This window comes from Entelurus aequoreus, linkage group LG18 (genome assembly GCF_033978785.1).
Source record: "Entelurus aequoreus isolate RoL-2023_Sb linkage group LG18, RoL_Eaeq_v1.1, whole genome shotgun sequence".
Lineage (NCBI taxonomy): Eukaryota > Metazoa > Chordata > Actinopteri > Syngnathiformes > Syngnathidae > Entelurus > Entelurus aequoreus.
The window spans coordinates 12,677,496-12,692,495 of NC_084748.1; the positions used below are offsets into that span (position 1 = coordinate 12,677,496).

The following is a 15,000-nucleotide window of genomic DNA, read 5'->3' on the forward strand; positions in this document are numbered from 1 at the left end:
AACTAGTCTTAACTTTAAAGAAATACACTCTATACATTGCTAATGTGGTAAATGACTAGTCTAGCTGCAAATGTCTGGTTTTTGGTGCAATATCTACATAGGTGTATAGAGGCCCATTTCCAGCAACTATCACTCCAGTGTTCTAATGGTACAATGTGTTTGCTCATTGGCTCAGAAGGCTAATTGATGATTAGAAAACCCTTGTGCAATCATGTTCACACATTTGAAAACAGTTTAGCTCGTTACAGAAGCTACAAAACTGACCTTTCTTTGAGCAGATTGAGTTTCTGGAGCATCACATTTGTGGGGTCAATTAAACGCTCAATATGGCCAGAAAAAGAGAACTTTCATCTGAAACTCGACAGTCTATTCTTGTTCTTAAAAATGAAGGCTAGTCCACAAAATTGTTTGGGTGACCCCAAACTTTTGAACGGTAGTGTATATATATTTATTTTATTATACATATAAATAAAATAAATACTTGAATTTCTGTGTTCCGGAGGCTATCCAGCAGATGGCAGTATTGTCCTGTTTAACTTCCCCGTTCATGACTGAGTATATAATTTCGGCCACCGTGTTCAATGGAGAAGTCTGTTCTAGAAAATGTACAGGCAACATACATACACCTTCCCCTTCGAACTGTCCTGGATAAACTGAAATTCTTGTTTCCATTCGTTTTGGAACTTCCAAGCGTATTTCTTCATCTTGCTCGTCGACGGCGTCGCCATGTCTGTAACTTCCTCGTTCTTCTGCTTCGTCTCCTTGTTGTGTGCGCAGTTGTGCACTCTACTCTCGAAAAGCCGTAGATGTTATGACGTCATTGGGCAGGCAAGCTGTTTATATTTTGGGAAAGCGGACGTGAGAACTGGCTGTCCCCACTCAGGTCCGCATTGAGCTGGAGGGGGCGTGGCCTCCGGCTCCGGCTGAATACCGGGAGTTTGTCGGGAGAAAATCTCTGCCGGGAGGTTATCGGGAGAGGCGCTGAATACCGGGAGTCTCCCGGTAAAACCGGGAGGGTTGGCGAGTATGCGGTAGGGCATACCAGAGTACTCGGGGCCCATATAGAAAACGCTCTAAAGCCCGCAGACCTTTTTGGGCTCTGGTAAATCACGAACAGGCCGGAGTTCTTTGAACGCAGATTTCTGGCTGGGACATATGGTACAATACAGTCAGCGAGATAGAATGGAGCTGGACCCTTTTGTTAAGAAAATATATTTTCATTCCTTTTGGCAGAACACGAACGGCTTGGAAATCACTATTTTGGCCTTGGTTCTGCTCGCAGAAAATAAACACAACAAATGCGCCCTGTATGCTTATCCCACGCACTTTTATTAATAATGGTGTCATGAGGTACCAGCCTGTGAAGGAGTGCGTTTGGCACGCACGTTAAGTTTCAGTTTCGATTACTGTCAAAACAGCGCAACCTGGGCAGACAAAAGTATACAAGGACAGGCAACCCTCGGCTCACTCCCTCCAGCGCGGGTATTGCAATTGTTTGTACTTACTTAAAGACAGTATAAGTCCATTCCAGATAGTTAATAACAAATAGATCAGTGTCTTTCATTCCTATTTGACTTGATCAAACCTATAGTAACATTCCGCACTACAAATCGTTAAAGGTATGTACCAATGTCAGTATCAGCAAATATTCCAAATTCCAATATCGGTATTCTATCGGAAGTGAAAAGCAAAGGAAAAAACAATGAAACAGCATTGCCATACTGAAATGTTTTGCTACAGAAATGTTATGTTAGTATTGAACTGTTCAGATTTTCTTGGAAGATGTTTGGCCTCTCATCTTCATCAGACTCGGACAGGACTGGAGCTGTCCCGTCGAAGTGATAAGTCTTTGGATGAGAGGCGAAACGTCTTCCGAGACAGTCTGAAGAGTCTGGTCGCGGTCGGTACGATGCTCACAGAGTTGGGTCAAACTAGAGATGTCCTAGCTAAGTCGGGCTTCATCAGTTCACGCACAGATAGGACAGCACAAGTCTGTGACCATAAACTGATAAATTCTGCCTTAGATAGGACATCTCTAGTCCTACCTAACTCTGTGAGCATTGTACCGAACGCAACTTGACTGTTCAGATTGTCTTGGACGACGTTTCGAACTCTCCTTCGAACCCTTATCACTTAGACGGGACAGCTCCAGTCCTGTCCGAGTCTGTGAGCATGAAGTGATGAGGCTGGTGAAACGTCTTCCGAGACAATCTGAACAGTCCAATTGCCATCGAGTCAATGCTCACAGAGTTAGGTCGGACTACAGATGTCCTATCAAAGTTGGACTTAATCAGTTCATGCTCACAGTCTCGGATAATACAGCACAAGTCTGTGACCATAAACTGATAAATTCTGCCTTAGATAGGACATCTCTAGTCCTACCTAACTCTGTGAGCATTGTACCGAACGCAACTTGACTGTTCAGATTGTCTTGGACGACGTTTCGAACTCTCCTTCGAACCCTTATCACTTAGACGGGACAGCTCCAGTCCTGTCCGAGTCTGTGAGCATGAAGTGATGAGGCCGGCGAAACGTCTTCTGAGACAATCTGAACAGTCCAGTTGCCATCGATTCAATGCTCACAGAGTTAGGTCGGCTTAATCAGTTCATGCTCACAGTCTCGGATAAAACAGTACAAGTCTGTGACCATAAACTGATAAATTCTGCCTTATATAGGACATCTCTAGTCCTACCTAACTCTGTGAGCATTGTACCGAACGCAACTTGACTGTTCAGATTGTCTTGGACGACGTTTCGAACGCTCCTTCGAACCCTTATCACTTAGACGGGACAGCTCCAGTCCTGTCCGAGTCTGTGAACATGAAGTGATGAGGCTGGTGAAACGTCTTCCGAGACAATCTGAACAGTCCAATTGCCATCGAGTCAATGCTCACAGAGTTAGGTCGGACTACAGATGTCCTATCAAAGTTGGACTTAATCAGTTCATGCTCACAGTCTCGGATAATACAGCACAAGTCTGTGACCATAAACTGATCAATTCTGCCTTAGATAAGACATCTCTAGTCCTACCTAACTCTGTGAGCATTGTACCGAACGCAACTTGACTGTTCAGATTGTCTTGGACGACGTTTCGAACTCTCCTTCGAACCCTCATCACTTAGACGGGACAGCTCCAGTCCTGTCGGAGTCTGTGAGCATGAAGTGATGAGGCCGGCGAAACGTCTTCCGAGACAATCTGGACAGTCCAGTTGTCATCGATTCAATGCTCACAGAGTTAGGTCGGACTACAGATGTCCTATCTAAGTCGGGCTTAATCAGTTCATGCTCACAGTCTCGGATAAGACAGCACAAGTCTCTGACCATAAACTGATAAAGTCGGACTTAGATAGGACAGGTAAGTGGATAGAAGAGCTCTTATCTCGGACATCTCTAGTGCTTTCAAAGTCTGTGAGCATGAAATGATGAAGCCTGCTCGGATTAACGTCAGAACATCTTCCGAGACAATCTGAACAGTCCAGTTGTGATTGATTCAATGCGCACAGAGTTATCCTGTCCTATCTAAGTCCAGCTGTCCACTCGTGACGGACGGGAATACTTTCACCGAATTAATTTGAATATTCACAGGACAGGACGACTGCAAATGACCTGATTTTAACACGATATGTTTTTTTTATTTGTACTTACCGTACTGACTGGCTGTGTTGTTGCAGTGGCATCATGAGACCCGGGATGAACGCCATCATGGGCGCCACAGGAAGTGGGAAAACATCGTAAGCAAACATGCTCATGCTTAAAAACAGGGGTGTCCAAAGTGTTGGTTTTTTTACTGGCTTTTTTCTGAAAACACTTTTTTTTTTAAAAAGCAAAAACAACAACAGCAAAAATTTAATTTGATGAGATATAAAATCTAAATATTAGGACTATGAAGTCATAATAACAAGAAAAAGAGTTGTAATCTAACAAGAATAAGGACAATGAAGCCAAAATGTGAAGATATGTGTTTTTTTTTATTTTACTAAGGCTGACAAAGTTAACACATTAACATATGTGATTAATCACCAAAAAATTAAAGCATTAAAGATTAAAAATTAAAGCATTAAAAATAAAAAATTAAAGCATCATATAAATGCAAATTATTAAGTGTGATATAATGAAAAAAATTATAATAATAATAATACATTTTAAATACATTTAAAATTATAGCATAAATCATGTATAAATGCAGATGAATAAGTATGATATGTGGAACAAAAGTTGATGGTAATAATACATTTTAAATACTTTTAACATCATAGCCTTAATCATGTATAAATGCAGATTATGAAGTGTGATGTATAGAGAAAAGTTGATAGTAATTATACATTTTACATACTTTTAAAATTATAACAATAATAATGTATAAATGCAGATGATTAAGTATGATGTATAGAAAAAAAATGTATAGTAATAATACATTTTAAATCATAGCTTTAATCATGTATAAATGCAGATTATTAAGTGTAATGTATAGAGAAAAGTTGATAGTAATTATAAATCTTAAATACTTTTAAAATTATAACAATAATGTATAAATGCAGATTATTAGGTATGATATATAGAAAAAAATGTATAGTAATAATACATTTGAAATCATAGCCTTAATCATGTATAAATGCAGATTATTAAGTGTGATGTATAGAGAAAAAGTTAATAGTAATAATACACTTTAAATACATTCAAAATTATCGCTTTAATCATGTATAAATGCAAATTATTAAGTGTGAAATATATAGAGAAAAGTTGATAGTAATTGTACATTTTAAATACATTTAAAATTATAGCCTTAATCGTGTATAAATGCATATTATTAAGTGTGATATACGGAAGAAAAAAAAATGATAGTAATAATACATTTTAAATACATTTAAATTTATAACAATAATAATGTATTAATGCAGATGATTAAGTATGATGTATAGAAAATAATTGTTAGTAATAATAATTTTAAATACATTTAAAATCATAACTTTAATCATGTATAAATGCAGATTACGAAGTGTGATATATAGAGAAAAGTTGATTGTAATATACATTTAAAATTATTGCATTAATTGTGTATAAATGCAGATTATTAAGTGTGAATCTGATATACTGAAAAAAATGATAGTAATTATATATTTTAAATTATAACAATAATAATGTATAAATGCAGATTATTAAGTATGATGTATAGAAAATAATTGTTAGTAATAATAATTTTAAATACATTTAAAATCATAACCTTAATCATGTATAAATGCAGATTATGAAGTGTGATGTATAGAGACAAATTGATTGTATTTATACACATTAAATACATTTAAAATTATCGCATTAATTGTGTATAAATGCAGATTATTAAGTGTGATATACTGAAAAAAAAATGATAATACATTTTAAATACATTTAAAATTATAACAATAATAATGTATAAATGCAGATTATTAAGTATGATGTATAGAAAATAATTGTTAGTAATAATAATTTTAAATACATTTAAAATCATAACCTTAATCATGTATAAATGCAGATTATGAAGTGTGATGTATAGAGACAAATTGATTGTATTTATACACATTAAATACATTTAAAATTATCGCATTAATTGTGTATGAATGCAGATTATTAAGTGTGATGTACTGAAAAAAAAAATTATAATACATTTTAAATACATTTAAAATTATAACAATAATAATGTATAAATGCAGATTATTAAGTATGATGTATAGAAAATAATTGTTAGTAATAATCATTTTAAATATATTTAAAATCATAACCATAATCATGTATAAATGCAGATTATGAAGTGTGATATATAGAGAAAAATTGATTGTATTTATGCACATTAAATATATTTAAAATTATCACATTAATTGTGTATAAATGCAGATTATTAAGTGTGATGTACTGAAAAAAAAAAGATAATAATACATTTTAAATACATTTAAAATTATAACAATAATAATGTATAAATGCAGATTATTAAGTATGATATATAGAAAATAATTGTTAGTAATAATCATTTTAAATATATTCAAAATCATAACCATAATCATGTATAAATGCAGATTATGGAGTGTGATGTATAGAGAAAAGTTTATTGTAATTATACACTTTAAATACATTTAAAATTATCGCATTAATTGTGTATAAATGCAGATTACTAAGTGTGATATATAGAGAAAAGTTGATAGTAATTATACATTTTAAATACATTTAAAGTTATAGCATTAATCATGTATAGATGCAAATGCATTTTTTGGTGTTTCAGTACCTACGGGGGCCAAAGTTTGAAAGTAGTAAGAATTCCTTTTTTCCTCACCAGGCTACTGGATGTCATCGCGGGAAGAAAAGACCCCGCTGGACTTCGCCAAGGAAAAGTCCTGGTGGATGGCAGGCCCGTGACCTCTGACCTCAGGCTTAGTTCTGCTTATGTGGTCCAGGTGTGCAAACACGCTCACACAAAGTTTTCGTAAATTGTTTTTTTACATGGGGTTTTTGTTCCCAGGACGACATCCTGATGGGAACGCTGACAATTCGGGAGAACCTTCTCTTCAGCGCCAACCTGCGTCTGGACCCTCGACGCCATTCCGCCGCGGAAAAGCGCAGCAGGGTCACGACTATCATCGAGGACCTGGGACTGGCTGACTGCGCAGACAGCAAGGTGCGTCCAAGCAGAGCGGTCCGGACGCGGTGGATGGTAAAGTCACGGTTATGTTGGCGTGCGCAGATAGGGACGGAGTTTCTACGCGGGGTGTCAGGCGGCGAGAGGAAGCGCTGCAGCATCGGGATGGAGCTCATCACCTCTCCTTCTCTGCTCTTCCTGGATGAACCCACCACCGGGCTGGACTCCAACACGGCCAACTGCATCATCGGCCTGCTGCACAAGTAGGGCGGACATATTGTGCACGATGCATGCGGACATTGATCTAGGTCGCTCGATAATAAGGAAAGAGGAGCTAAGAAATTGTTAATAAAAAATAAATAAATGAATACATTTAAAAATATATAATATATATATATATATATATATATATATATATATATATATATATATATATATATATATATATATATATATATACTGTCAATTTAAAAAACTACCAAAATGTATTAGAAATTAGAAACAATTTATTTAAAAAATCCAAAGTAAAAATATAATTTTTGATTAAAAAAATACATTTTAAAAATATAATTGTCAATTAAAAAACAAACACAATAAAAAAAAAACACAAACAAATACAAACCTCCATAAAGAAAACAGACAAAATGTGTTTGAAAAATAAATAAATACATTTACAGTTAAAAAAGGCCCAGAGGAATTCTAAGTCATTTTAAAATTAAAAATACAAGTGTGAATTAAAAACACAAAAATTGATTTTGAGAATAAAAATACAAATCACACTCACAAAAACGAAGTTATTTAAAAAAATATGTTTTGTCAATTTAAAAAAAAAAATACCAAAATGTATTAGAAAATAAAAACGATGGATAAAAAAAAACAAAAGTAAAAATATAATTTTTGATTTAAAAAATGTATTTTAAAAATGTAATTGTCAATTAAAAAAAACAAACAGTATTTAAAAAATACAAATGCAAACGTCAATTGAAAACACTAACAAAATTGATTTTGAGGAGAAAAATACAAATGACACTGACAAAAACAAAGTTATTAAAAAAAATATATTGTCAATTTAAAAAAAACTACCAAAATGTATTAGAACATAAAAACTTTTGATAAAAAAAGTAAAAATGTCATTTTTGATTCAAAAAAATCAATTTTAAAAATGTAATTGTCAGTTAAAAAAACAAACAGCGTTTAAAAAACACAAATACAAACGTCAATTAAAAACACAAACAAAATTGATTTTGAGGAGAAAAATACAAATGACACTCACAAAAACAAAGTTATAAAAAAATATATATATTGTCAATTTAAAAAAAACTACCAAAATGTATTAGAACATAAAAACTATTGATAAAAAAAATCAAAAGTAAAAATATAATTTTTGATTTTAAAAATCAATTTTAAAAATGTAATTGTCAATTAAATAACAAACAGTATTTTTAAAAAATACAAATACAAACGTCCATTAAAAAAAACAAACAAAATGTGTTTGAAAAATAAATAAATACATTGACCGTTAAAAAAAAGGCACAAAGTAATTATAAGAATAGAAATACAATTGGCAATTTTTAAAAAAAACTACATTTTTAAAATTAAAAATACAAACGTCAATTAAAAACACTAACAAAATTAATTTTGAGGAGAAAAATACAAATGAAACTCACAAAAACAAAGTTATTATAAAAAATATATTGTCAATTTTTTTTAAAAATACCAAAATGTATTAGAAAATAAAAACTATCGATAAAAAAATCAAAAGTAAAAATATAATTTTTGATTAAAAAAAATCTATCTCAAAAATGTAATTGTCAATTAAAAAACAAACATTATTTAAAAAAATACAAATACAAACATCCATTAAAAAAACAGACAAAATGTGTTTGAAAAATAAACACATTAATTGACAGTTAAAAAGGCACAAAGTAATAAAAGTGCAATTGGCATTTAAAAAAAAAGTTTATTAATTTTTAAAATTAAAAATACAAAAGTCAATTAGAAACACTAACAAAATAGATTTTGAGAATGCAAATACAAATTACACTAGCAAAAACAAAGTTATTAAAAAAACTACCAAAACTGTATTAGAAATTATAAACAATTAATTAAGACAAATCCAAAGTAAAAATATAATTTTTGATCAAAGAAATACATTTTAAAAATGTAATTGTCAATTAAAAAACAAACCTCCATTAAAAAAAATACAAAGACAAACCTCCATTAAAAAAACAGACAAAATGTGTTTGAAAAATAAATACATTAAATGACAGTTAAAAAAGCCACAAAGTAATTCAAAGAATAAAAATACAATTGGCTTTAAAAAGAAGAAAAAAATATCCATCCATCCAACTATTTCCTACCGCTTGTCCCTCGGGGATGCTGGTGTTAATTTTAAAAATTAAAAATACAAATGTCAATTAATAACATAACCAAAATTAATTTTAAGAATAAAAACACACATTTCACTCTATAAAAATCCCAAACCAAGTTACAATCTCACTGTCAATTAAAAAAACAAACAGTCATTTTAAAATTAAAATTGTCAATTAAAAATTAAATTAAAAATTAAAAAGACAAACAACATTTATTTAAAGAATGAAAATACAAAAGTCCCTAAGAAAAAAAAAAAATCTATTAAAAAAAAACAAAAACACAATTGTCAATTTAAAAAAAGCAAATCTTTTAAAAAAAAAGAAAAAAAGTGAAGCTTTGTGGTTCCTTTCTGTGTTTGCGACATAATGTAAATGTTCTTTCCAGACTCTCCAGGCGAGGCAAGACCGTCATCTTCTCCATCCACCAGCCGCGCTTCTCCATCTTCAGGCGTTTCGACCACCTGACGCTCATGCACAAAGGGGAGGTGGTGTACGCGGGGGCGGCCCACCGGGCGCTGGAGTACTTCACCAACCTCGGTACTCGTCGCCTTCGTCGGTGTGTTTTGGCGCTTCGGCATCAACCCCACGTTGTGCTTCAGGCTTCCAGATCGAGTCCTTGGACAACCCCGCCGATTTCTTCATGGACGTCACAAACGGAGAAGCTCAATCTTCTCTGGAAGAACTCAACTCGGGTAAAGCAACATATACGATACAACATAGTGTCATGAATATGATAGTGTTGATTATCTGCTTATTAGGGCTTCTTATCTTTTGCAGCTGGCTGCAAGAACGCCTTGGCAGTCAAGTACTACCAGTCCCAGCTGTGCCAGGACATGCTGGGCCAGCTGGACCTTGTGGACCGCAACGTCGCTGATGGCATCATAGGTCACCAAAAGACTGCTCGTTATGCTACTTCTTTCCTTTACCAGGTCAGCCGGCGCCACTTTTACGCGGAACTAATGGAGAAAAACAATGTCGACGACCGCTTATGTCGACATCTGCCGGTTCGAGGGTTGTCGAGATAGAATGGCGTGTGTTGCCGTAAATTCCGGACTATAAGCTGCTACTGTTTTCCCTACGCAACGGTTTGGGTAATTTGTGGATTTTTCTTTACTGACGGCCAAAAAAACCCAAGCAAAGACTGATAGGGTGTTTTATTGTTTGTGCTGTGGCGCCATCTTTTGGACGAGTTCGCTCACTGCAGTGCTTTTCTGCTTAGAGCAGAGGTGTCAAAGTCGTTTTCACCAAGGGCCACATCGCAGTTATGTTTGGCCCCAAAGGGCCGCTTCTAACAGTCAATACTAATATTACACAAATTTTTTTTTTTTTAGAACTTAGATTTATTATTTTATATGTATTGTTGACATTTTTTAACCTAATTTTTTAATTGATAAATTAATACATTTATTTATATAATTTTCATTTAAGAATATTTATACCCATATACAAATATAGACATCAAAATATTTATTTATATATAAATACATAAATATATACTGTGTATATATTTTATATATATATATATATATATATATATATATATATATATATATATATATATATATATATATATATATATATATATATATATATATATATATATATATATATATATATATATATATGTGTGTATATGTGTATATATATGTGTATATATATATATATATATATGTATATATATATACTATTAATTAATTTAATAAAATATTTTTTAATATTTATATATATATATATATATATATATATATATATATATATATATATATATATATATATATATATATATATATATATATATATATATATATATATATATATAATTTTATTTTAAATGTAATTTAAATAAAAATTAGTAATTTTTTAATGCATTTTTATTAGTAAATACAGTAAATCACCAAAAATGATTCCCGGGCGTGGCCACCGCTGCCACCAGGGGGTGGATCAAGGGTGATGGGTCAAATGCAGAGAATAATTTCGCCACACCTAGTGTGTGTGTGACAATCATTGGTACTTTACTTTTAACTTTAGTAGATTTTTTAAAACTAAAATATAAAAAAAATATGGTAAGTTGCAATAATTGCACCTCAAAATGAAGTGTATATTACTGTAAATGGAAAAACCGTACTTCTGTTTTTATGGTATAAAAAAGAAAAAAGGCAGCCCAGTTGCCAGAATTTTACTGTTAAAATTATATTTGTTTTTTTACTGTAAATAAAAAAATCAATTTTACAGTAACATTTTGGCACCTGAGCTGCCAGTTTTTTTTTGTTTTTTGTTTTTTTACCGCAAATCAACAACTGTAGATTAATCGGTGTATTACTGTAAATGCCAAAACGACACCACAGTTTATTACAGTAAAAAAAGTATTTTTTTTATTTAGAGAAAAATGCTGTAAAAAGTTCACATTTTTACCATGAAATCTATTGCTACTTTTACATTGCACAATTTGATGGATAACTTGCTTTGAAATCATTATTATTAGTATTTGTTTCTATTAAAAAAATGGTTTGAATGTTTGATAATATATTTTTGCATTTTTAGACAATATTTATGCTAACGTAATTTGCGATAACATGGAGTACATATATTTTTTTTATCCCAAAATAGAAAGAAATATCACATTTAGTAAGAAAAAAGTTACAGTACTTTATTGATACATATTATTTCCAGGCTTTCAAGGGCCAAATAAAATGAAATGGCGGGCCACATCTGGCCCCCAGGCCTTGAGTTTGACACCTGTGGCTTAGAGCCTTCACCCGGAAGTACAAGTGCCGTTCCGTCTTCCACTCGTCCATAGCGTTGCTACTCGTAGGGATTCTTCATTCGTCACTGCAAGCAACATTTGTAAGTTTTACAATATAACTAAAACAATTCTTACGTACTAAAACGTCCCACGTGGGATGTCTGTAGGAGTGTTTTCATGTACATGCTATCGGAATGTACTCAAACTGGCGTCGTTAGCATTAGCTAGTATGCTAACACATTTACGAGTGCTTGTGTTAGTGTTATTAACTTACAATGGCATTCCTTTTGTATTGTTTCAGTTTTGTAAATTCGCCAAAATGTTGTTGAGTCTGTTTAGCTGATTGGAGAGCTAGCTTCCGCAGTTAGTGCGTCCATGACGCTGACTTATGTTTTGTTTGATCAGCCGTTTTACTGCCGTGTTACAGACACCATTTGGAAACAATTAAAGTATGTAAATAAATATTTACAGAAAATTTCTGTGTAAATAACTGATTTCACAAGGTATATATCTGCGGCTTATATACGGAAAAATATTTTTTTCTTCTGAAACTTAGTGGGTGTGGCTTATATACTGGTGCGCTCTATAGTCCGTGAAATACACCACATGTACAATGAGATAACGGCATACGATGCAAGCTCTTTAAATGAATATTGTGCATGGCTTCCCTCCCAATAATCCTGTTTATTAGTGCCATCACGCCCACAACAAAAGTTGTCTTTGTGCATGCTGCAGTTGCGCGTGGTGTGTGGCAGGACGGTCGTGAACACGCTGAGGAATCCGCAGACGTCTTACGCCCAGTTGGCTCTCAACGTCTTCTTTGCCATCCTGGTGGGCCTTATTTATTACCAAATGCCCTTAACCCTGCCTGAAGCTTTACAGAACAGGTAAACAGATCAAACACTGCACACCTTAAATTTCATCTTTTTTTTTTTTTAGAACTTTTTTTTAATGTAAATTATTTTACATTTGTATTCTTGACGTTTTTCTTTTTAACCTATTTTGTTAATTGATAAATTAATAAATGTATTTATATACTTTTCATTTTATGAATATTTATACTCATATACAAATATAAACATCAAAATATATATATATATATATATATATATATATATATATATATATATATATATATATATATATATATATATATATATATATATATATATATATATATATATATATATATATATATATATATATATATATATATAATGTATGGCCCTGCGATGAGGTGGCGACCTGTCCAGGGTGTACCCCGCCTTCCGCCCGAATGCAGCTGAGATAGGCTCCAGCACCCCCCGCGACCCCAAAAGGGACAAGCGGTAGAAAATGGATGGATATATATATATGTATTTACTATTAATTAATTTAATAAAATATTTTGAAATATATATATATAAAAGTTTATTTTATATTTTAAATGTATACATCACAAATGTGTATACTGTATGTATAGTAATATATATTTTTTGTTCCATTAAATCATTTATTTATTATATAAATGTTTTCACATACTTACGTACAGTCTAGTTTGTTTATCATTTAGATATTTTTTTAAAAAAGTATATATTTTTGGAGAATTTATTCATAGTTTAAATTGCATAAATAAATACAAATGCATATATATATATATATATATATATAGACGTATCGATTCTAAATGGATGACTTTAGTTTGAATTGTACAAACGTATGAATAAATGCGTATGCAAATATAATATATGTATGTATATATATATATATATATATATATATATATATATATATATATATATATATATATATATATATATATATATATATATATATATATTTGGATTTTAAATGTATTAGCTATTTTGTTATATGAATAAAATCCATTTTAAAAATATAGAATTGTTTAATTTTGACACAATTTACATGCATTAAATATCATCTGTTTTGAATCATTTAGTTATAATTTTAATTTAATTTAATAATTTAAAAACATGTTATTTAAAATAAATTTATATTAACAATAATGTTTATTATAATGTTTATATATAATATTTTTCATAAATACACATTTATTTATTTATGTATCAATTTTTTTTAATTCTTGTTTAAAAAACAGTTCAGTCTTTAGAATAAATACATGAATTCAATTAAGTTTTCATTTGAATTGAGTGAAAGGTTTTGCCTGACTGAAGTCATAATACCATTAGAAAAAAGTTAAAAGTGTATGAAAGTATATTTTTAAGACAAATTATAATTTTACACAAATAAAGTACTGTAGTAAACTAAGAAAACAAATGTATTTTACAGAAATAATACCAGTCATAATAATAGGACATGGTAGACACGTTCTGCCAAGTAACCCCAAAATGTTAGTTCATGGCCTTTATGTCAAATCTATAAAAAAAAAAAATCTTGTCAACATGTTTATTTTCATGTGTCTGTGTCACTTTGACACTACAAAGCCCAGAAGTAAGTGTCCACATTAAACCAAGTGTGCTGAGTCAAAGTGTTGGAGTGTGACAGGAAGCCATGACGCCATGATCATGATGCTGAATGATAAACTGATGGCGACCTTCTGACAACGTCCGCCTGCAGGAGCGGAGCTTTCTTCTTCCTCATCATCAACATGGTGTTTGGCAACCTCTCAGCCGTCGAGCTCTTTATCAACGAGAGAGCCATCTTCATGTGAGTGTCGCTGAGGGCTGGGAATCTTTTCATTGCATTCTTGGGGGTAATGATTCCATTCAGAATCCATTTTTGATTCGAAACGATTCTCGATTCAAAATTAAAACTTTTATAATAACATTGGGTGCCAGTTCTATGATTAGCTACATTCCTCAATAAATAAACAGCTCTGATCAATTTCTGTACAACTTAAAATAAAACAGTTTTTTTTTTAAATAAAATTCTACCCAAACATTCTTTTTTTTTTTTTGACACTTCTCGTCTCGCTCCAAACTCGAATTTTAACTCTCCAAACTTAACAATATGATTTGTCTAAATGCCTGGACAGAACAGATAAAAAATATATATAATAAAAAATATCTTAAAAATACTTTTTTAAAAGTACATTTTAGATTTAAAAAAAAATATTTGAAGAATCGCTACAAGTAAGATTCGCGATTCATTTGAAGATCTTCTTTTTTTTTTTGACACCCCTTGTCTCGCTCTAAACTCTTATTTTAACTCTCCAAGCTCAACAATATGATTTGTCTGAGTGCCTGGACAGAACAGATTAAAAAATGCATATGATAAAAAATATCTTAAAAATACTTTTTTAAAAATACATTTTTGATTTT

At 31.6% G+C, this 15,000-nt stretch overlaps 1 protein-coding gene across 2 annotated transcripts in view; it reads left to right on the forward strand.

The window, feature by feature from the left end:
- Window positions 1-15,000, forward strand: part of LOC133633814 (broad substrate specificity ATP-binding cassette transporter ABCG2-like) — a 46,625-nt gene that overhangs the window by 10,124 nt on the left and 21,501 nt on the right. For both annotated transcript variants that reach the window (XM_062026534.1, XM_062026533.1), the window contains 9 exons: window positions 3,672-3,731; window positions 6,305-6,422; window positions 6,488-6,643; window positions 6,710-6,867; window positions 9,362-9,513; window positions 9,576-9,668; window positions 9,754-9,905; window positions 12,455-12,606; window positions 14,297-14,386. In XM_062026534.1, coding sequence (XP_061882518.1) covers window positions 3,679-3,731; window positions 6,305-6,422; window positions 6,488-6,643; window positions 6,710-6,867; window positions 9,362-9,513; window positions 9,576-9,668; window positions 9,754-9,905; window positions 12,455-12,606; window positions 14,297-14,386 — 1,124 coding nt within the window. In that variant the 5' untranslated portion in view covers window positions 3,672-3,678. The remainder of the gene's footprint in view (window positions 1-3,671; window positions 3,732-6,304; window positions 6,423-6,487; window positions 6,644-6,709; window positions 6,868-9,361; window positions 9,514-9,575; window positions 9,669-9,753; window positions 9,906-12,454; window positions 12,607-14,296; window positions 14,387-15,000) is intronic.